Raw genomic sequence first — 24,484 nt, forward strand, 5'->3', positions numbered from 1 at the left:
TAGACGCAAGCTATTTCAAACATTTCTCCCTCCTTTTTACAGCAATTGTTACACGGAGCAGAGTTAAGATCTGCTATTCTCTGCTCTGCTTCCCACTTGGAAATACCTTCTAGAAATTAAGGAGGATAAAAATAGTAGCATTCAATGGGAACAGGAGCGAGCTCTTCTCTTCAGAAGATGCTGCAATCACGCAGCGCCCGCGCCCAAGCCCGGAGCCGCCGTGAATAGCACTGCCAGTTGATCTCCTTCAAAGCATTGTTCAGTGAGGTCTTAGCCTCGTAATTTAAGGGGATGAAGTCCTTCCTGAGGCTGGGAAGATTTGGGCTTTCCAGATCTATTATTTTATATTAACTCCTCCTGGACAGCCTAATTAGACAAGGGAGAAAGGGCTGTTCCCTGCCCGCTCCGTTATCCAGGGGCCTTCCTCCTCCTGCAAGAGATTTTATTTGTGCTGCACAGAAGATTTATCAACTGCTTTTATAGCCCTCCCTGCACTAAATCACACTCCTAATGGATAGCCTGAGGTAAGAGCACCACTGTTTATTTTATTATTTTTTTTTAATCCATGGAATAGCAAGGATATATTCACTCAGAGCTGCAGGCTGAGCTCTGCCTCCCCGGACAGCACTTTTAAGACTCCCAAGTGGAATTACTGGCACTGGCCAAAATCCCAAGAGAGAGCTTGTGAAAGCCTCAGGAGGAGCATCTCAAGGTCCAAACACACATGACAAGCCAGGGATGACTGGAGCAGAGAGGCAGCTTTCCCTGCTCACCCTCTGCTTCTGTGGTGTCACCAGGTCTGTGACCAGATCCCAGGTTCCTGTCCCTGCAGGAACAGATTACCTCCAGCTTTGCCAGCAGCATGGAAATAATCCAGATGCAGAGATACAATCCCCCCCCCCCCAAAAAAAATCTCTATTTACCTTGTCCAGATGTCAAGAGTATTGTTAATGCTAGATAAAGGTGAGAAAAGAGAAAAGCATCACTGGATTTCAGCGCTGTTTGAGATCCACTCCACCATCCCAGCTTTCAGGAATGCCAACCCCCTTCTGGCAAACCCAACATGAAGGAGAACCTGTTGAGCACCAGGAGAGTCATTAACCCACTACAAATAAACTTCTGATCTGCTGTTGGGAAAAGCATCTCCCAGTGTCCAGCAGGACAAGGCACCACCTCCCTTCCTGCACGGAGAGTCACTCCCAGCCATGTGTAAAATACAGAACTCAACACACCAGCAGGAATAACTCCAGTGGCCCAGGGCAGGCTCCTCCCCAGGACAAGGAAGGATGGTGGTCTGCCTTCTGGTTTCAGCCAGGACACCAGGGGTCTGAGAGCTTCACATCCTGCTCCATCCAGCTCCTGCTTCTCAGGCAGTGTATGGATGTGGGGAGGAAAGGGACCACTCCGATGAAATCCTTTAGATACAACCCTTTTCTCCACTGGTTAAGCTCTCTGGCTGGCAGAGAGGGCAGAGTGAGCCCACAACACCCACCTCAGGGGAATCACCGGCTCTACAGGAGGGAGCTCCACAGTGGCTCCTCACTGCTCTCAGTGGAGTCACCTCCCACTTGTTTTAACTCACTGCCTTTCACCCAATCTTTTGATTGACAAGGACTTTGGATATATAAATCTGTGGGATTTATAACTTGGCACAGAAGGAAAATGACATTGGCATCTCTAATAGGACTTGCAGAGGATATGTGGTCTCATGAGGACCCAAAACCAGAGCTGGTCCTGCATGGCAAGATAAACTGACGCAGGAAATGAGTGTAAAGCTTGACAAAGCTGTGGGCGAGGGGTGTCCAGCAGGGCCATCTCCCCAAGCTTGCTCCAGGACTGCTGGAGCAGCACAGCAGCACGGAGAAACAGAGCACAGGCTGCTCTCCTGCTGCTGCTGCAGCCTGGCTCCTCCTGCCAAGGCCAGGGGGATGGCAGGGGCATGGCAGACCCTGCCAAGGCCAGGGGGATGACAGGGGGATGGCAGACCCTGCCAAGGCCAGGGGGATGGCAGAGGAAAAGCAGGGGGATGGCAGGGGCATGGCAGACCCTGCCAAGGCCAGGGGGATGGCAGAGGAAAGGCAGGGGGATGGCAGACCCTGCAAAGGCCAGGGGGATGGCAGGAGGATGGCAGGGGGATGGCAGGGGCATGGCAGACCCTGCCAAGGCCAGGGGGATGGCAGAGGAATGGCAGGGGGATGGCAGGGGGATGGCAGACCCTGCAAAGGCTAGGGGGATGGCAGGGGGATGGCAGGGGCATGGCAGACCTGCCAAGGCCAGGGGGATGGCAGAGGAAAGGCAGAGGAATAGCAGGGGCATGGCAGACCCTGCCAAGGCCAGGGGGATGGCAGAGGAATGGCAGGGGGATGGCAGGGGGATGGCAGACCCTGCCAAGGCCAGGGGGATGGCAGAGGAAAGGCAGACCCTCCAGGGATGAGTGGGAAGGTGGAGGCAGCCAACACAGACAGCAGCCAGGGCTGAGTCAGAGACACCAGCCTGCAGCAATTCCCAAAACCTGGCACCCCCGTCAGCCTCTCCCGGCCCCCGCCAGGCTTTCTCCCGCTGTGAGTGTCATCACAGTTCGGGAGCTCTGCAGTCAGGGGAGGCTCCCATCACTCATTTTCCCCGAGCCATTGTAGCACATTGTAGCTGTCACACAGGCAGCGCATCCCGCGCTGCCGCACCAATCCCGCCCCCCAGGAATCACCGCATTCCTTTTCCAGGGAACGCTTCCGTAACTCCCGTCCACATTTCCCTCCCTTAACTTCACACCAACACAACTTGCCTTGAATAAGGAGAACAATAGGAGCGGCTAAATACATTTCCATCCCCTGTCTCCTGGCAGCGAGCACAAGTCCTGGGCTTGCAGGGATGCTGCCAGCCTTCCGCAGGCTCCGCTATCGATTCTGTTAAAGCCTGGATGCAGCCCTAACCCTCAGCCAAAGCCTCAACCTCTCACAAAGGCTGAGCAGAGAGATTGTGAGATTTCAGAGGCTTCTCCTTGCTGGGAATGAAGAAAAGTGAGAAAGGTTGAAAGGCACGAGTCGTTTGCTCCTGGGCAGAGGCACCCACAGGGCTTCCCCTGGCTGTGGGGCAGCTTCTCCATCCAGGAGCCTCTTCCAAAGCCATTGGGAGGCTCAAGGCTGATGGATGTCTCTTCAAACCTTTGAAAAAAATCTGGATGTATAAATAAATTAACCCACCCAGAGAGTGGCATCAGCCTTGAGCCCTAACCAGTTCCTTCTGCTGCTCCATGATTTTGTCTTTCTTGGATCAGAAGGAAATTAATTTAATGGAAAGCTACTTTTTTTCCTGCCCTTTCTTCATCTTATTTTTATAAACCCCATAGGGAAGTAAAGCATATGAACAGAGACAGCCTACTTGCTGTGGAAGCCAATTTGCAGAGTAAGACAGTAATAACCACCCAAAAGGGGTGGGAGGGATTGTTGGCCCTATTTACTCTTGGCTTATGCTGGTGATTTCTCTAGACTCAGAAAAAGAGTGAATCCCAATCAGAGACAACTTTTGACAAGTTGTGCTTTTAAACTTCACTGCACCTTTAGCCTATCCTGTAGAATATCTCTACGACCTATGTAAAAATTTACCATCTATATTTAAGATTATAGCTTGTATGTATTAGATAGGTATCAATTCCTGGGCAAAGGCAGAATTAAAATTTCAGTGGTTCTGCTTCTCTACTGTGAGCTTTAATCCCTCCTAAAATACACACACAAACATGGAAAACCCCTTCTGCCAAATCCACACCAAACCTCCTGGGCAACATGAATCAGACAGCACAGCACAGCATGAGGAGGAACAAAAATCAGCTTTATCCATTCCCATTCTACTTACCTGGGCCACCGCGTGCTGTTGCTACAGCATTCCAGCCTCCTCCTGCTCACAGGGATATTCTGTACCCAAATTCAACTCCCACACTTGTTTTTTTTTCCAACACTTGAGAGAAAATTAGTTTAAACACTTCAGATCTCCCCCCTCAAACTCTGTCCAGCTCCAGTAGCTGTGGCAAATTAAAAAGCTTCCTAAAAAGCTTTTGATGTGCTGTTATCAAGTGTGTATACACTGGGAATTTCACAGTATTTAAGGGAATATCAGCTTTGGATGCCTCTGCCTCACCTGCTGGCAGGAGGCAGGGAGGATTGCCAAGGCAGGGATGTGGAGCAGCAGGGATTCTCACTCTGGGACTCTCTGGTTGCCACTGTGCCATTTTCAGTCCTTCTCAGAATGGTTTTGGAGAAGGGGGGAGCAGAACAGTCTCTTAAGGATGTCAGAACACTTTTGACAACTCCTAAAAATGAAGGAAAAGAAGTTGGAAAAAATTAAGAATGTTAGAAAGTAATGAAATTCCAGTATCCTGGGAACAATAAATAGTCATGGTGGAGAGCAATGTCTCCCTCTTTTCTTTTTCCTTTTGTATGGAGACAGAGGAGAACAAGGGAGCATTTGTTCTTGACTCCTCATTTAGGAAGCACAACTGGCTCGTGCCTTCCGTGCTTCCTGCACAGCCGGGGCTGCCAGATCAGTTCCTGCAGAGTGAGGAGTGATCCCTGTCTGAGGAGCAACAGGGGATTGCAGGCTGGTGCTGAGATGTGCAGCACTGGCTGCAGGAAGACAGCATTTTTGCCTTTACTATCAATACTAACTGCAGACCAGAGTTAGACACTGAGTGCTCTTCGCTGTCACAGGCTTCCATGCTCTGCCACAGGGAAGTTCTGCAAGTGGGACAATTGCAGTGGTGTGAAGTGCTTTGATTAGGAAATTCTGAAACAGCCTTTGACGTTATTGGTGATCTCTGCATGCAGGTTTTTCTCTGCTGAGAATAAACAATGAGAAAACACAGCTGAAGTTTCCAGTGACTTCCTATTAGATGGGTTCAGCTGGAATCAGCATCAGCCCCAACCCTGTCTGGAAAAAGGCTCCACACAAATATCAAGCAATCCATCATCGTAAGGGAAAACAGTGAACAAGCCTTGCTGTGTCTGCTGACAGCAGGAGCAAAGGCAAGCAAGACTTGGGCACGTAAACATTCAAGGAACAGCCGAGAGAAAGGCAGGCAGAAAGAGCTGACATTTCCCCCTCCTTGCTACAACTACAAAAGGCATGAGGGCATCCAGGTGCCACCAAATGCAGCCAGTCTCCCACTTCCTTCCAGATCCTGCTGGTTCTCCAGATCAGTTTGTTCTGGTTTTCTTTTAATCTGATCAGTTTGTGAATCACTAGTGAAGTTTCACAGCTCTGCTCTGTTTAAGGCATTATAGACTCAGGTTTACCTTTAAACAACCAAGTGGAGCTGTAGGAATCCATCCAGACTGCTGCCAGGCAAGCCACCAGCTTGAATCTAAACATGTGCATCCTGGAGGGATCCACAAATCCATGAGTGTGGCACTGCATCTTCTTCATACAGTGACAGCCAGTGGCAGGGAGAACTGCAGCTCCAGCACTGGAGGAGGCCCTTGGCTCACGTGGCTCCAAGGCAAGGAATTTCCGGACCAGTCACCTGAAATCCCAGCAAAGGGGTGACTGGGCAGGCTCTGTGGGAGACAACACTGCCATGGAAGTCTTTTGCTGGCTCCATTCAAGCTTTTACCTTCATATTCAGCATCAAGGTGATGAAGATGCAGCCACCTCCTCCTCTCCCTGCAGCTCTTATGCTTTGCCCCCAAGGATGGCTCTGGCAGCTTTGGCGGGTCACAAGTTGAGGACAGGGACTGTTCCTCTCCTGTGCTCAGCATGCCAAGCAAGTGCTTTTCAGGGCTGTGAAACAACCACTACCTTTCCTGTTTCTTCTCATTCTTGGCACAAAAGCACCTGAATCGCTTCCAGCTGAGGTTAAAAGCATTCAAGCGTCTGTTTGCACATGGGGTTTTCTAAAGCGACCTCTCTTTCTAACACACACTTCCCTCAGCATACCTAAAAGTATCCAAATGCCTTTTCCTTTAGGAACTGCCTTCCTATTCCCAGGAAAAATATTCTGTCTCCTTGGCATTTTATCCGTTGCTTTGTTTTCAAATTTCAACTTCATATTTGAACAGTTACATCACACATCTCCCATCTTGGTGGTGGAGGGGAAACACAAACTAGAAAGAGCACAGTAATTCACATCACCTTGTTTCCTAGGCAGAGAACCAAAACACCGCTCGCAAAATAGCAGTATTTTTATGCTACAAAAATACAATTAGACTCTCAATTACATTTTATTAAATTTACTCCTGGGATTTTGTCAGTGCAAGACAGGCGAAGGAACTCCCAAGGGGTCTCACTAATTCCTCCGCACTCAGCCTTGCCACTCCTGCAGCTACAGAAAGGGGAAAAAATATTATTTCCAGGGACCAGAAACCCAAATTCTGCAGACACATCTGCCACAAAGTCTCCCCAAGTCGTGAGTCCCAGGGAACAAACTGGATTGACTCGCTTGACTGAGGTTTTCCACGGGCACAACCTGTGTTTGCAGAAGTGGGTGCTCGAGCGGTGGCTCAGGAACCAGCGAGGCACACTGAGGAGCTGCTCCAACAACAGGACTCTCCACCTTTTCTGAATACTGGCATCTCCCAAAAAAGAGAGCTTGCAGATGTAATTAAATTTTACTATTTTATTTGTGAAAAAACTACAAGCAGAATTCATAAATAGACATTTCTATTTAAAGCAGGAAAATGATAAAGTGGCTTCTAATAACAGTCGTGCACATGCCAGTAACAGGAATATATTAACATCTTTTATTTGCTAGACAAAGAGCAGTGTCCAATATAAATTTCCCAAAAACATTTAAGACCTGTGAATTTCTGACCAGTTCACAAAACCACCATTGACACTTTAGCATGAAGATTAAAACAAACCTAACAGGACTGTCAGCTCTAAAGACTTTACAGAGCGGAAAAACTTTCAGAAGCGTTATACAAGCTGTCTTTCTGGGCAAATGAAAAATAGAGCTCGTATAATACATTAACATAAAAATCCACAAGATAAGATTATGTTTTGACATACTTAAACAAGCAATCTATATTTGTCTCCAACAAACAAAGCTAAGGAAATAATGTAACCATCTTTACACAGTAAATTAAGGTTACAAGTCATACACAAGAACAGAACTGCTTGCGCATTAAAAACTGTTCAGCTCCATTGTCATACTCTAAATGTTGGCTCTTAAAACCATTCGGTTACATACAAGCAAAGGTTATTATATAGTCAGCAATTAATAAATTTTCAATAATTTAAGTTTATGGTAGAGCTTAAAAAAGTAGACTGAGAATGATCTTGGTAAGGCAGGTGAAAACATCTCAGTGGAAATAAACTCACAGAAGCTGCTGCCAAATTTTGGATCTGTCCAATCTGAAGCAAAGTTCCAATTGAAATAAATAGCCTGGTGGTGTAAAACGCTGTCACCTTTCCTTTGCAGAACTACATCAACTGAGCGAGTCAGGCAAGCTGTGTCGGTGTCTGTGTGTGTGTGTCTGTGTAAGAGTCGAAACTTTGCCATCGTAACACTGTGCTTCACTTACCTGCGTTCTGTGCCACTGAACACCGTGAATCTGGTCCTTCCCTACACTAGTGTTTGCTTGGCTTGGTTCTGGAACACCTTCCCCACCAAGGGCGGGCCGGCCCACGGCCACGGCGCGGAGGGAACCCCGCCTGCGGTGCCGCGGGAACGCCAACTTCTGGAATTGTGAAAGCAAACGCTGTCCTTCAAACCACAACACAACAGCTACGGATGAGGCTGGGGGGTTCAATGCTTAGCTAGCACTTCCTAACTGATTGCAGAATTACAGGTCACTCGTTCCAAAGAAATTTTCCCATCTGTTTATAGCAAGCTACTTCACCGAGGAGGCACGCCAAAGGAACAGATGTTACCGACTTCACCACGAGTAGATGGGTACGGCATTAAAGCTTTTCAACTGATCTACAGGTCTAGTTTCACTTGAAAAAGAAGCAATTTCCTGGTACACACAATGCTATTTTTTTTTTCTTTTTTTTTTTTTTTGCACAAATTCCCAGATCCAACAAAGAAGGTGAGCACGTGGTTTGACTTGAAGCACCAGAATGAGCCCTGCTGAGGCCAGCGGGACCTGCCACTCGCTCACGCTCTTGGCTGGATCACGGCCGAGATGCACGCAAGCCTAATTGATAATGGATCATTTATAAAGCAGTGCAAAATATACAAGTTCAGGGGCATCTTCAAAAAATCTCTCTTAAAAAATTATTCCAATACATTTCAGTAAAATAAATAAATATGGCTGACCAGTTTACCCTCCCTGAGACCCTTAAAGGAATAGTAAAAACTGGAAAAGGAATGTCTTTGCAATATCCCACTAATGTTAAAATGTGGATTGAGATATTCATAGTATTTAAAACTATGTATAATAAATTGTCTTGATGCTTATAGGAAGCATCTGTTTTCCTTTGGTTAATACTTTTAAAAATGCTTACAAAAGACAGCCTATACTGTGAATATAAGCAGAATTAAGTTGGGGTGCCCATGCTAATGTTCAGAATTAAACCACTGCTGCCAAGGCACTGCCACTGCACATGCCTTCAAGCAGGGGCCCTACCAGATCCCTTACTCACACATTTCTGTCGCCAGTGTGAAAGGAACCTACATCTGCTACTCAAAACCACACAGATTTTAAAAGAAATCTTAAATCAGTTGCCTCCACAAAGAGAAATTTCTCTTGCCAAGCAAATAATTCACAATATAACAAGCAGGCACAAAGTTGTCAAAATGTGGCCCTCTTTCATCATGCCCAAAAGTTATGCATTTGATGTCAGATGAAGCCACAGCCTCTGCACCTGAAATTACTGCAAAGCACCCTGGGGCCACTAAATAAAGATGAAAAGCCAAAGAGGTTTGGCATTTGTTTTGCTTTTTAAAACAAGTTTGTTTCACCTCTTCAGCAGAGTGTTTTAGCAGGATAATGCATGGAAGGTAAACTGTAAAGCAATACTAACAGGCCAGGAAAAGAAATCATAGTCTGGATAGCTTTAGAGTAAGAATGAGGGAGATGCTGGTCATGAGCATGAGCCACACGTCGCTCACTTGCCAGCATGAAAACTTTTCCCTACTTTTGCTCCCACAGCAGGAGACTCGGAAGTGTCCCAACGCTGACAAGCCCATCACTGGACAAGATGCTGTTCAGAAACCACTCTTGGGACACAGATGGACTTCAAGGATAAGAGCCACCCCAACAGCATGGACGGGACAGACGGAACAGGGCTGACAAGCACTGACCCACCTGCGGCTGAGGCGAGCACCAGCTCGGCTCCTGAACTAGAGATTGCTCCCAGGCTGCCGTCAACCCACAGCAAACATTCCAATTCTAGTTACCTCAGGCACTGAGGCTGCTGGCTGGAATTCAGGAACACCACCACCATGTGTGGGACTGGCATGCTCATGTTAGCAAACACACGGATCTGGGGTGTAACACCAGCAGTCTGGTTGGGATTGCTTCCGCTCCAGCTGGGCATGGACCTGCACATCACCAACCTGAGTGACCCTAGGGGAAACACCAGCTACCTGGAGCAATCCTCTCTCATCTCAGATCCCAAGCTGCAACAATTAAAACCGTGTCCAGTACACTTTAGCCATTGCTTAGGGAAGAAACGGGGAAGGAACAATAGAGAGAACAGGTCCCATCCAGGTTCAAACCTTCAGGAACACTTTTCACCTAAGACCAGTTCCATTTCAGTTTCAGTACTTTCACAGAAGGAGACTGTCCCAGATCTTGAACTGTTCAATTATTTTATCACTTCACAGTGTTTCAAGCACCAGCGTTTCCATGTATTGGTTTCAAATAACCCTTTATATATATTTATTTATATATATATTTATATATAATTTATATCAAAACTGATAGTACACAGTATAACTGGAAGAAGAACTGAACTTAAAAAGGATATGTTGAAAGAGGATGGAGTTTGTGAATGCAATAAATAAAGCCCCCTTCCCACCCACCCACTCCCTATCCCAAAACAAAAAGTTGTCATGTTCATGGAAAATTGTGCACAGCAGATATTATAAAAAAGTAGATTCAGGAGCACATCCAATTATAAATGATTGTTAGGAAAATCATATAAAACAATGGAATACATAAAAGTGTCAAGAGTAATCGCTAGGGTGAGAAATTCCTTGGTGGCCAGATGCCCACGGCAAGCAGAAATTATCCTGGTTGCATCAGTAAGAGGTCGATGTCCGAGAAAGTTGTTCAAGCACAGAAGAGGCTCTCCAGGATTTGAACAGCATGGGCAGGTGGAGTGTTTGAATTTCATACCCTGATTCATAGTTTCCACAACTCCATGTGCAATTTTTCAGAAAGATTCGTCGTTGACTGCCGACATGTCCCCCTTGGGTGTGGAGGAACGGGACGAGCCCTTGTCTGTGCTCTCAGAGCCCGAGCTGCTCTGATTCTGTTGTTCTGATCCTGCACTGGAGGTCACTGTAGAAGACGACGTGGATGAAGAGCGAGTCTTTTCTTTAAAGTCTGTGATAATTACTGTGACATTTCCCACTGTGACTGCCAGCTGTTGTGCGGTACTTCTGTCCACATTTTTCAGTCTGGGTCTAAAACGAATGAGAAAACATTTATTAAAAGGATAAAAGTAAAGGAGAAAGGGAAAGTTTATTAGGAAAAGCATTTGAAAACAAACTCGGTGTGACTCGTGCTGCCTTGCCTGTGCAGATGGCAGTGGCTGGGAGGAGAACCCAGGCAGGCAGAGTGCTGCAGAGCACAGGATGAAGGTGTGACCTGCTCCCTGTGCCAGCCAGGCTCCCTGTGCCTCTGAGGGCAGCGGGGCACACTCAGCCACAGAGAACAACCTGTCTCTCAGAGCTCTGCACAGGGAGTCTCTTGCAGGCTTCTCCCTATCCAACCCTGCCAGAAAGGAGGACACCACAGCAGAGCCAAGCCAGACAGAGCAAAGGATCTCCTCCCCAGGGGGCAGATGAAAGACTTCTCTTATCTAAATTCACCATCTCATCATGTGCCCTGATGTTATGAGACAAGGCTGTGACTCTGCAATACAAAACCACATGAAAGCATTCGGCCACGGCTCTTTCATTCCCCATGCTGGAACTCTGCAGCTGCAAACAACACAGGCACTGGGACAACTTGGCTTCTCTTTCAACTGCTTTGAGCTTATACAAATCAGATGCCCAATCAGCCTATGGATAAAATAGCTCATAATGTTCCCTCTGGAATTGAGGCTATTGTAAATAAAATCCAAAATGTACAGTGGTAGTTTTTGCAGCCAGAGCTTTTGGTTAAGGGAAAAAGAAAAGGGGACAGAAAAAAACCACAAAACACCCAAAAAGAACCGACTGGTATTTATTGCTTAGGATTATCTTGGTAATTTGCATGCTGTGCTATCATTCAATTAGTAATGTAGCTAATAAGGGTCGAAGCTCTAAGGAAGCGGACATTCAAGCACATTTCACGGGCTGGTCCAAAGCTCTGCTTCAACAAGCCTTGGACACTCCTTCAGCTACCAGCAAATTCCAAGTCAGCTGCAGAGAGTGCTGTAATTTACAGCTTTTGCTCCTAATTAAGGGTCAGACTTAAGCAGCAGAATATTCCCAATAGGGAAATTAAAAAGGAGAGTCTTTATACATCAGTGAAAAGTAGCTTGCTGAGAGCTGCCTTATTGAGAGGGATGGAGGGAAGGTTAATTTATTTTGGGATCAAGCTCCAGCTTTTAAACCACTCTGCCTTTTCTCCTCCTCACTTGCAGCACACAAGGCTAGTGCAGTAAAACAGAAAAAGAGGGAATTAAGCTCATTTTCTACCCGCCGTGAATACTCAATGGCTTGCAGTGGGAAGTTAACAAGGAGAAAGTCCTTAAGCAGCAGTTATCCAAGTGGTATTCCAGAATCAGAACAGGAAAATGCATTGAGGACAGATGTACAGCTTCCAAAATAGAACAATTGTATTTCTGCAAACTTCCTCACCAAAAATAAAGTTACCGCACCAAAAATAGTATTTTCTTATCTAACCTAGGAGGCTGCTGCAATTTTTAACAAGTACCACAGGAAAACCATTTTTAATACACAGAAAATACAACAAAAACCCCAAATACTACTGCATGGGGCTAACACTCAGTAAAACTCCTACTTGCAGCAGCCCCTTCACTCCAGGACTGGCCTTTCCAAGCCTGGAGCTCTGGATTCCCGGGGCAGGGAGATGCACCCACGCTGCACAGACACACTCAGAGGAGCTGCCAAGCTGCACAGGCAACCACGGGGAGATGAAATGATGCCACCTCATTTGTGGCTTACAAGAAAGGCCAGCTGGCTCAGCAGGTTTTGTGGTTTCCGCCGGCGCTCCGGTAGCGTCCCGGCAGATCCCCCGCGCGGCCGCCGGTGTTCCCGGAAGCGTAGTACGAGGACGTATTTTCCTCCCCGAGCCCAGAGTTCCTCTAGGAAACCCAGTTCTTCCTGTAATTTGCCTCGGTCATTTGTTTCCTCTTGTACTCAGAAACAGCCAAAATGCTGGCCCAGATACCGGAACAGAGCCTGCTGCCTCTGCCTTCCTACAGGGTTGGATGTGAACTCTGGCTATTGCTTGTTAAAAGGCAGCTCTGAGAGTAGTAATTAGCTTAAAAAAAAAGAAAAAATGGAACTGCCCATGCATCTTTAAATGCCAGGACAAAGTAACATGGAAAAGCTGTGGGAAGAAGGGCTGAGGTATAGGATTTCCCCACAGTCCCACTCACAAACATTCACATTATCACTTTTAGAACTGAGCCTCCCAACCATTTCTCTGGGAGGTTTTCAGGGTTTCCCCTGTACAAAGAGTTGATTAAGCACAGATGGAAACCACCAATCTCTTCAGCACATGCATACAATTTTTGCTTCTTATAGAAGAAAGGGATTGGCCCACTCATGTTATTTTGCAAAATTAAACACCCTGATGCTTCAGGTTTATAGCAAAAGGGTTTTATGGCCAAATAAGTGAAGTGTTTCAAAACATTCAATCTGAAAGTACACAGGAAGGCATGGTATAAACCAAGACATATTGTCAGAAACAGGCATGGTATCCAAGAAATTTAAACAAGATTTCTTAAAAATCCAGAGAGCCCTAAAAGACAATTTACAAAAAAAAAAATCCCAGAAAAACCATTAAGCAATCTGGGCATGAAAAAAAACTTAGCATTCTGTAAAAATCAGAAAAAGACTCTTGACAGCACTCCTGAGAACAGTGAATTGTAAGAAAAGTTCCACTAAATAAAACACTTAAAAAGACAGTTTAAGTAGTAAAGGAGATGTGGTATCCTTTAAAAATACCCAGCTAGACCTGGTACTATTAAGGCTTAATTAGGCCTGGCAAAAGCTCGCCACAAAACACGGGCTAAAAGACTTTGCAGTAGACAGAGTGACTCCTTTAATGAGTAAAAACAATTATTTGATGTAATCTCTCAATTTGTTATTATGCTTCTAGTCAAGTACATCAAGTTTCCTGCATCCTATGTCTCAAAATAAGTACAATTTAAAGAAGAACAGGACAACAAAAGAGTCATTGCAATAAAGCTGCCTCTCTGCAATCAAATCAGGAATGGACACTTCTCTCTTTGGGGGCTGAGGAAGAGCTAAGAGCAGTCTCTGCAAACAGCTCAGTCTTGTAGCCCAGCAGATTTCACACTGCCCTCACTACACTCCAGTGGGTTCCTGTGCAAAGGATATTCCCTCTTTTTAAAGATTTTCATGCTGTAATTGAAAAACTTCCAAGATAAGAGTTTTCTGCTGTCACACCTTGCCAACTTGAATGCCATCAGCAGTGCCAACCATATTTCCCATGTGCTTTACAAGTGTTTGCAGCTAATACTGCCTCAGGTCATGTGGCTTCACTATAAAACACCTATTGCAGCACATTTTAAAGACAGATGCAATTCTTACACAGCTCATACAGGCAAAGCACCCAGTTCAGTGCTGCCTCTTGTAGCTCTCAAGTTCAGTAATACAAAAACTCTTCTGTGATGCTGAATTTCTGATTTTAAAAAATGGAAGAACAGTACAGGCAAGACTAGGAATAAACCTCTCTGCATACGCTCATTTCAAACTTAGACAAATATCAAACCAGCCATTTGTGCTTTTTGTTGATAGCAAGATCCCAGCAAATCTGCTCATGTATGCTTAGTTCCTGTATACTTGGAAAATTATCTTGACAATTACAGTGACTGAATTACGGATAAGGAAGTAAAAAAGTAACCTTTGTTACTGCTATCGAGTGATGATAAGAATTTGATACGATTGCTAGTTAATGTTTTTCCTCCACGGTGTCTACAATAAAAAGCATTACTACACAGCTGACAATACAATAATTTTAGCAGAGAAATGAAAACGGAATGGACAACAGAGTTACTATTTCCAAAGCCTGAATCTGTCCTCACTAGCAGGGCGTTCAAGTGCTCACACATCAAAAAAAGAAGCGTTTGCTTTTTAACACAGTTCTCAGATACCACAGGCTCAACTTTAGTCTAGAGTTACCTTGAAGTGTGATTTGAGTCGCTGGTCTTTGTTGTAGTATTCCCAGACTGTATGCTGTTTGCTTCACTAGGAGGATCTTTCACAATATCTGACTTTGGTCTGTGAGAATTGGAGGGAAGAGGGAGATTATGATGTTGGTTTAACTGCACAATTAACCAATGCACAGTGCTACTGAAATCACATCACATTTAATACTGCATCCTTCAAACTTACTTAGTCTTCTTGTTAGTGTTCTTCTTTGTAACACTTGGACTAATTTCCTTCTCTTTGTCAGGTTTTTCTTTGTCTTGCTTTTCCACTTTCTCCTTCTTCTCCTTCTTAGGTGGTGGTGGGGTTGCATATTGCTGGGCAACTTGCTGTGCCACCAACTGAGAGTTTATTCTAGGTTTTCTATAATGACAATGAAAAGAGAGATCTACAGTCAGTCTTACACAGTAAAAATAACTACACTGAGAGCAGTATGAAGATTTATTTCATCAACCAGGGAAGAACACTCCACTTAAAGAACCAAATGGATGTCCTTATTTGATGTGAAGTACTACTGCTGTTACCAAACAAGACAGAAACGTTAAAAGAAAGAAATACTCTCAACTGCTGTTTCATCAGATTTTAGCATCTAACATTATTAAGTATAATGCTCCCTTTCTTCATCTATGTCATGAAATCACAGCCAATTTTGGGGGGGACAATAGTGAAAAATCAGCTTTCAAGAAGCTGCCAGCCATACACTTTAAGAAAAGGAACAGAATGTGACAAAAAGAAGTTTCCTGATAAACATCAGCCTCCTTCATATCCTTCAGTTTAATTTCTCAAATAAGCTTCTGGGCCAGCAGCAGCAAACCTTGCACAAATAACAAAGAACAAGAGAAGGTAACTGAGATGACTTTGTCCCGAGGGCCAGGCTGGCAGGAGCACAGGAGACAAGTGGGCATTCACACTGGCACTGGGAACAGCCGTGCCAGCCTCCGACACACCGTCCTCACACCATTGTCCCCAGTCCCCAGTGTGCTCAGACAAAAAACACAAGCGAGCTGCTTTCCAAAGGCAGCTTCCACTGCAAGTTATGGCTGACACAGAGAGGAGCTTTGCATGTAACCAATATCTTGGTTATTGATCCTCTCATATCCCCCTGGAATCGGTACCTTTGTCTCTCCTGCATTCCTCATCCAAACTCTGATGTTCTCTCTTGACAACTCAAAAACTTTCCCCCCTGGCGTATCACAAAGGAATTTATACTCTGAATACTTTGGCTATTCATGATCAGTTTGAATTCTTCAACACTCCAGAAAGATCTATGCTCCCTGTGAACACAGCTCGTGGGAGAGGAACAAAAAGAGGTAATCAACTCCCTTAGTCGTCCATAATAAATCAAATACTAATTGCAACAGTTGCCCAGGCTTGTCCAGAGCTGTTAAATTGTTCATAAATACAATTCAAATTTTGCACACAGATCAGACTACAACAGATTGCCAGTGAAAGCTGCACCCAAGTACCATCAGCTCTACAGCTGGCACACAGAACCCCAGGGGTTTGTGCTGCAGGGCTCTGTACCTGCACCCAGCTTTTACTACAAACATCCAGAGAGGTTTCAAGCACCTACTTAGGGGTGTGATGTGTTGAAAAAAGTATAAAACATTAATTGTTCACACACAACATTTGCATTGAGAGATTATACATGCAAGGGAACACCCAGAGAATTTCTACTCCCTGTCATGGGAAAATCCAAGTATCTGCTAAGCCTCTCTTGGTACTGGTTTCCTGTGTAATGGTACCAACATGTTTTTACTAAAGCCAGATATACCCAAGTATTTCATTTTTCTACCACAGATTATTATAAAGTCTATGCAACAAGCTGAAATCAGGCCCCTGACCCATCTCAACACGTCTGGCATTTGGACTTTTCACCCAACACAGAAACTGTAACTCAGGTGATGCTACAATCTGCATACACCTCTGAGTGAACAATGATCTGGTCTTCAGCCTTAAATAACTGTGATACTGGAACATTTGTAGATCAGATCAAGCAGTTACCTGTTCCACAGAACAGTGAAGATACTTAGCACCCTTGAAATCCAGTACACAGCAATTTCTGTGTGTATGACTGAGAAGAAACACGTAAAAAGAAGTGGTTTGGTTGCACGGAAAAGATTTTCAGATTGATGCAACCACACTAAAAGCTGACAACAGTAACTTGTGTCAAGCAACCTGCTCACCACCTACTAAAAAAAAGATAAAATGTCAAGAAATCTTCAAAGAGAGGGCAGATACCATCTCCCTGCATGATTATGCATGATTAACTCACTGCTTGAAGCTGCCACTTCTGCCCAGACTTACAGTTATTTGCTGTTTACACAACCAGCTAAGTCAGAAACCTGAACCATTCATGGGAAATCCCAGTTCATGAATCTGAGAGGTTTTCCCACTTTACACAACTCTGATGTGATCTCCAAGCCTTGTGCCCAGCCTGTGCAGCTGCCCTTCCTGTTGCAGGAGGGCTGCACTGCTTGAAGAGAGATACAAATTTAAAAATGCAAACTAAAATAAAAACCAAACCTATATAAATATGTCCCACTGTATTTCCCTAGAGAAGGCTGGAATGGCAAAAAGACCAGCCTTAAAGCACTCCTGTGGAGACACTGCCCCGTGCTCTTCTGCTCCTTATCTGTACCTGTGACAGCACACTGCATTCATTAAATTTCATCATTTTCTGGCCAGTCACTGACCTAACCAGCACAGCTTCTGCAAAATCCATATTTACATATTCCCTCTTACCCACCAGGATGGTTTGCTGGTAAGGGCAAAGCCAAAACTGGAAGGGAAGAGAGCAGGAAGCAGCCAGGGTCTTGTGAGAAGGAGAACCAGCCCTGCCTATGGGTTTGCTCCTGCCATGAGGGAGGGAGCACAAAGCTGCTGAGACTTTAGTCAACACTGAGCATCTTTCAAGGTCTGCTGCACTACTAGAGCAGATTTTTTTTTAAATAATGCAAATAACCCAACAACGTTCCAGTTCCTAATCTGACTGTTTCACCCATGCCAGCAGCAAGCTTAGGAAAAGGGTAAAAACCAGGTAATTTAAGTAACTGGCATAGTAATAGTAATAATTATAGCAGTAATAAAATCCTTCAAGTAAGGCCCACACTGCCAGTACAGCCAGGACACACTGGTTAAAAGCCCTTTACTAAAAAGCCAAGCAAAGCAAGTTGAGTAGCACATTTTTAACCACAGCAAACTATAACCATAGGAACCACAATTGAGCAAAGCAGCTGCAACATCCAAAACTTACTCCAAGTTTCCCTGCCTACCAAAAATCATTTATTTGGCCACCTCCAAAGCGAATGCTTCAACCCAAATACACCTCTATTATATTAAAGTAGTTATCACTTAGGCAGAACAATCTGAACAGAAAGTTGCTGCTACTTCTAAACTTTATTTTTAAGAATAAGCAGCTACAGAAACAGGTATTAACCATTTCTTATCCCCAAATCGTCTCATGGGTTTACTTTCTGCAATATTCAAGTGTTCAGGTATACAGAGATTACACCTAAGTGACAAAATCAAACCCCAGCTCACATTTGCACAACTCATGACCTCTGCAGCAAGGACACGCTGCTGCATGAAAAAGCTGAAATATATTTGTCTGCTCTAAGAATGGCTGTGGCACCTGGGTCTCTTCACCATCAACTCCAGTAAATGATGCACACAAATACTCTTTATTACTTTTTAGTTCACAGAAACACTGTGCCTGCAAATATAAACTATATGCAAATATACATATATACATATATATATATATATATACACACACACTATGCAAATATTGTACCCTCAGATTGCCAAGTGAAGTGACACTGGAATGTTTCACTCATGGGAAGAGGAATAAATGCACAACTTTTCTGAAGGGCTCACTACCTGCACTGCTGTTCTCTTTTAATAAATTAAAAAGCGAAGTGTAACTTTAAGGTTCTGGTAAGTAGTGCTTCACTACTTGCATTTCCTTCTGTATCTCAAAGCTTCCCTTTAAAGCATGCCTCAGAACCAAATCCAGGAGCATGGACACCAAGGAATTCTGCTGCTCCAGGCATAACCCCTGCAAGCAGGCTTAGGAGTGCAGCAGCACAAATCACCACACATCCAACACAGGAGTTACTCAGTCCTGGAATTCAAGAGGGATATAGGAGGGTAAGCTGCACCTCATTTTTCATGCGACTAATTTCTGTATCTGTTTGGGATTTCTCTGGCCCCGCTGCCTTGAGAAAAGGGAAGGCACCTGTCTCCTGCAGACACCACGGAACAGGGAAGTGACTGGGCTTTATCCCTGCAGCACCACAGACCTGGAGGGACCCGGCAATCCCCAGGAACGTGGATCCAATTACAACTGCTCTGACTTCCCTACAACTATGTTATCAGAAGAATGAAAGTGGCATCGAGTGGGATTTCAGAGTGAAAAGCCTCATGTAACGTGAAGTAGGGAGGATTTGGATAATTTCATGCTGTTCTGGCTTTGATGCACGCGGTGATACCAGCCGACCTCTGCGCGGCTCCGCGGTGCTTTGAGAAAATGCGTTTCATGCACTGTGCAGTGTGAAGTACATGATTATTTTAATAACCCCAGTCACACATGAATATATCTTCGCTCAAAGAAAAACAAGAAAACAAGACTAAAAGTATTTACAGTGTTTATAAAACAGTTAGTGCCAAAACACTTATACAACAAGCATCCTTCTGAGCATGAAGCAGGATTAGAAACTAACCCACAAGCACAAGCTAAATTAACATCTCCTCAAAAGAATTTAACATCCAGAAGAACCAAAGCTTTGGAGAAATTAAGCTGTAAACATGATGGGGTGAGCCCCCTTTCCTACATGAATATTTTTCAGCTCATTTGTGATGACCACAGGGTCCTTTTTAGCAACAAGAACAAGGATGAACGGACACATTGTCCTTAGAGCAGAACTGCAAAGCAGTATGGAAGCTGTATACATTTATCTCCAGTTCTCCATGAGACCCAGGAAACAAAGCAACAATAGCAACAGTAGACTAGAAATAAGTGACTGAGCAATATTTTGGTGGAAGAACAGATTTTCCTTAAACACTGATGTGCTAGCACTGTGTTTTTGTTTAGAAGACAGACATTTAAAAATACAGAAGTCCATCTAAGGAACATCCACTTGTGGGCCCCAGGTGCTGGGCACAGCAACAAGACTCAGAGTATAAGTCTGAATATTCTAGAAAAAATGTGAAAGAAACAACAGCTTCACATAAAGAAAGCAACTATTTGTCACAAAATAAACTAAGTACATTTGAAAGTGTACAGTCACCTCCAAAATCTGTTCAAATGTTCAGTTCTCCTTGACCATCCAGTCCCTGTCTTCCACCTCCTTGGAAGAGTAAAGAACAGGCAACAGAGATAAAGAAGCCTCAGCTTTGCTGATAACTATTCCTGGCCATGATTACAAACCTTGAGCTGTTTCACATTTCAGAAGAGTGTTTTAAACTTTTTGTTTCTCCACCAGAAGTTTTTAGACTTCAGGTCACTTCTCAGATTCAACAATCTTCCCCCGCCCCCACACCATCCCATACTTATGTTTGTAAACTTTAAAAAGCTCAGAATTATTTGCAGTAGTTAATATTTACTGGGCTCACACAAAGCTCTTTGCCTTTTTGAGTGAAAACCTGCTTTTCCTCTATTTCCCCCAATTTTCTTTTGAATCAAATAAGAAAGAGAACATTATTAAATGAAATGAAAGCTGCCACTGGCATATACAGAACAGGACAGGTATTCCTGGCTGCTGGGAAGTGTCTGGTCAGTGCCACCAGAAGAGGGTTGAAACTCTGAATGATGCCTGTAAAAAAATACTCCATTCTTGCTTGTTACAGGAGCCCCAGCACTACTTTTTAAAAAATATTTGTGCATGTTTACAAATCTAAGTGTATAAATAAAAGAGGTTTATGCCCAGAGGTGTCACTGCACAGATTCTGCAGCTCAAGTTTCTGATATTTTTTTTAGTGAAAACGTGCAAAAACAGTTCTAAGAGAGTCCCAGAACTGCTCTATAAACTATTCCACTATGACTGCTCAACAGCACAGTGTAATAAGTTTTTCAGTACTTTTCCAGTTCTTTTTTAATATACATTGTTCCACATAATCTCATGACAAAAATCTGAAGTCAGGGCTGTAAGATGTTTTTGGAAGCAGTTCGACCAGAATTTTGCCACCCCAAAACGAAGTACTCACAGAACTCCTCAAAACACCCACTCTAATACAGTACAGAACGAGAAACTGCAAACAAAATGCAGACATGAAAGTAAATCTGGACCATTCACCTCCTATCAAATTAAGAAACATCATATATGGTGCTTCTTGCACAGCTGGACTTAAGACCTGGTGGGCAGCCAGCAAGAAAGGAGCCCTGAGCCAGAAAATTGAGCTCTTTGGGATTTTGTTGGAAAACTTTCAGCAGAGAAGCATCACTGTTTGCATTTTTGCAAGCATTTGGCCTCTCTTTTGGTTTGTTTTGGTTTTTTTTCCCCACTGGGAAATTGATAAATCACAGAGTGGGCTTTCTGGTTAAAAAGGGCTGAACCTGAGTGACCACAAACCTGGGTCCGTTCTACCAAATCCCACGGGCTCTGCTCTTTGTCCATGCCTATCACACAACACTATAAAATCATTCAAAAAGAGTTATCTAGGTGCATGAACTTTGGAGCACAGGTTTATCCTGTGGAGGGTTAACCCTGTGTTCAATCCTCTCTGGAGGGTCCCTGATACCAAGCAGTTTCAAGACAGCAGCAAACAGCAGCCTCTGTACACTCTGGAGAACACAGAGCCAAAAGCAGGAGTTAAACAGAAGTCGTTCTTCAGGCTTCTTTGCTACTGGAGTGAGGACTGCAAATAGCAGTGACGATGAGTAGCAATGCTGAGCATCAGTTATTGGAACAGAGCCTGACGTTTACTTAAGTGCTAATACCGTGAAATTTAACTTACTGTGTCTGCAGGAGGCAAAACAAAAGTCACACTGAAGTTCTGGAAGAAAGGCTGCTGTTCCTCCTTTCAGAGGAAAAGCCTGCCTGGAAGCACAGTCTGTGCTGGCAGCCTCACCTGCCTGCTCACCTGCAGCACCCATCTAAGCAGATTATTTCATATCTAACCTGTACTAATGAGTGCCAGCGAAAGCCCTGAGGCTGCCCAGCAGAGGCTGGTCCCACAGTCCCTGACTAGTCCAAATCCCTGGAAAACATTTACTTGGATGGCCCCAGCCAGTCCCAGCTCACCCCTGGAGCTGCAGCCCCCACAGCTCCCTGTCAGTGGGCAGTGCAGGAGCTCTGGGTGTGTATAAATAAATATATTCACACACCACACCCAGCAGGACAGTGCTGAAGAGCTGTGTACTCTAACTAAGGATTGTTCTGTGCTCATCTGCTGGAGTTAACTTCCAACAGGAATATCTTTTAAGGACTAGAGTGGGGAAATGTGTGAAATAGCTTCTTCTGCATTCATTAAAAAAGTAACATTTCCTTAAATAAGGGGTTTAACACCCTTAATTAAATAAGTATAAAATTAGTAAGGAATTGGCAAACCACCAAATTTACCATGTTTTAAGATCATTTTTGTCTTGTTTGATGGGGAAGCAGAACTGTCCAAGTGATCACAACTTCATTATGCTTACAAATACTATAAAATTACTACTTCTGATTCATGACTACATACAAAATATTCCCTCCCTGGGAGTGTTCAAGGCCAAGGTGGACAAGGCTTTAAGCAACCTGGCCTAGTGAAAGGTGTCCCTGCCCATGGCAGGGGGGTGGAACAAGATGACCTTTAAGGTATCTTCCCACCCAAACCATTCCAGGATTCTGTGACTCTGTAAGACTAAAGTACATAGCCAGAAATACAGTTTTTCAGATGATTTCTTGCTCCACTATTTTACTTAAAAAAAAAAAAAAAGTTTCTATTAAGATTTTTTTAATGATCCATTTAAAAAAAAATCATAAATTAAGAAAATACAGCACAATACATCTCTTCCGCTTAAAACAAAACTCACAATATGTAATAGATTAAAATGGCATCAACTCCCAATTGCAACATCACCCTAAATTCCAGCTGAATAAAAACAACTTTACAACTCTCCTTCTTGCCCTCTACCACCAGCAGTGGTTTGGTCCAGGCCTATGCATTCCAGAAAGAGCATTGCTTCCTATTCATTTATTGCATGTACAGGGAAGAAATTCTACAGCAACAGAAAAATTGTGTGAATATACACACAAAACATGACTGAAATGAGATGCAAAGGGAAACAAAGATCATCCTGAGCCCAGATTTGAAAAGATGGCCTTGAGATTTCAAAATCATTCCACTTAGGTATGCCAATTTCCTTGGTCACCAATATTTTCAGTTCTATGTTGTGCTGCACGAGCTTAATTTCTGGAAACTTACTGCAACTGCCCTGCTCGTGCTATTGACCCATCACAGATCCACTTGGAGCTTCAGTTTAATCCATCACTGAAAATTCCAATCGCTACTTCGCACTCCCAAAGAGGAGAATTTATCATCCAGCTGCTTCTGGTGTTTTCATCTATGGCCATACCTGACTGCAAAATACCAAACGTTCCATGATTTACAGGGACTTACAAAGTTGTTATGGAAAATCACTGATCTCAGCACAAAATTTACTTGCATACAAGCACCAGAATGACGATAAAACTAAGGCCATTTTACTTGCTTGACAAAAATAAGCTGCTCTCACTAGCAAAAATTTGAAAACTGTTCATAAAGCTGGCAGCAATCAAGATGTGTATAATAAAATGCACGCATTTGCTACAAAAACAATTACTTAAAATACTTCTTATTTAACTGTTTATTAAGTTACATGTAATCCTGAGAAAAGCACACTGGCTCAAGACTTCCTGGTGAGCAACAAAGTGCACCTGGGCAACATGAGGGGATAAATGAGTCTGACAAAAATTTAACATGTAGATTTCCAAAGCAACTGCTCGTGGTTTTTGTATTATAAATTCAAATAACAAAAATATGAGGAAAATAATAGTTTTTAGCACTAAAGCTAGGAATACCAGGCTTGGTGTTATAAAAGTACCTTATCACTGGAGCCAATATATGTATTTCTGTTTCAGACACTGAAATCCTGACCAGTAATGGAAATTGTCACATATAATCCAGCTTGACATGTCCCATCTGTGAGCATCTGCCTCCAGGTTTTGGGATACACGAGTATCACACTTCAAAATCACACCAGAAGAGAGACCAAACTTGGAAAACAAGGAACAAAAAAGAGAGATGCCGAGAAAATATGCTCCCTAAAAAAAAAGATATGTCAGTTAAATTCTCAAGCTGATCCCTTATCACCAGTCCAGAATTTGGAGAATAGTGCTTAAATGCACATATTTACTGTGTGAAAAATGCAAATCACTTGAATACCCTAACAGTGGATAGAGAGACTTTTCTTAAAAACAATGAAAGAACTTCTACTAAGCAACTCTTGCAAAGTGCCCTCAAAATACGTGGGCTGGTTTATCAGAGCAAAATTCTGCTACACTTGCATGACACTGGAATACCTTACACTTTAAAATGAAGATTTCTCTATCATTTACCAACCAGAATAAGTCCAGATAGAAGCAAAATTACAAACTACCATTTCTACCACAGATTTGGAATAAACTTAATAGGCCCTAAATCTCTAGGGATGCCACTAAAAGAAAAAAGTGCCAATTGAGCAAGGCAGTAATTTCAATTCAGCTACATCAGACACTGCAGGCTTTACCTAAATGAGCAAAACTTGAACTTTTCCAGCAAGCCAAACCTCCTTTTTATTAAAAGAACATCAATGATAGGATTTCCTTTCATATGAAAGCAGCATCTCAAGAGCACTTGAACAGCCAGGAATGCAGCTTCATGACAAAGCCCCAGCCTGCAGCAGCCGTGCACTTTGAGAGAGACATCAGGGCTGCTCCAAGGTGGAGCAGACACTGCCCAGGAAGCAGCACAAGG

The 24,484-nt window shown here is 43.8% G+C and overlaps 1 protein-coding gene across 3 annotated transcripts in view; it reads right to left on the reverse strand.

Moving 5' to 3' along the window:
* Nucleotides 1–6,589: 6,589 nt before the first annotated feature.
* The window catches only part of RYBP (RING1 and YY1 binding protein), a 41,773-nt gene continuing 23,878 nt past the window's right edge, over nucleotides 6,590–24,484 (reverse strand). For all 3 annotated transcript variants that reach the window (XM_068202313.1, XM_068202312.1, XM_068202311.1), the window contains 3 exons: nucleotides 14,696–14,872; nucleotides 14,483–14,581; nucleotides 6,590–10,564 (listed from right to left, as the gene is read on the reverse strand). In XM_068202313.1, coding sequence (XP_068058414.1) covers nucleotides 10,312–10,564; nucleotides 14,483–14,581; nucleotides 14,696–14,872 — 529 coding nt within the window. In that variant the 3' untranslated portion in view covers nucleotides 6,590–10,311. The remainder of the gene's footprint in view (nucleotides 10,565–14,482; nucleotides 14,582–14,695; nucleotides 14,873–24,484) is intronic.

Source organism: Anomalospiza imberbis, chromosome 11 (assembly GCF_031753505.1).
Source record: "Anomalospiza imberbis isolate Cuckoo-Finch-1a 21T00152 chromosome 11, ASM3175350v1, whole genome shotgun sequence".
Taxonomy (NCBI): domain Eukaryota; kingdom Metazoa; phylum Chordata; class Aves; order Passeriformes; family Viduidae; genus Anomalospiza; species Anomalospiza imberbis.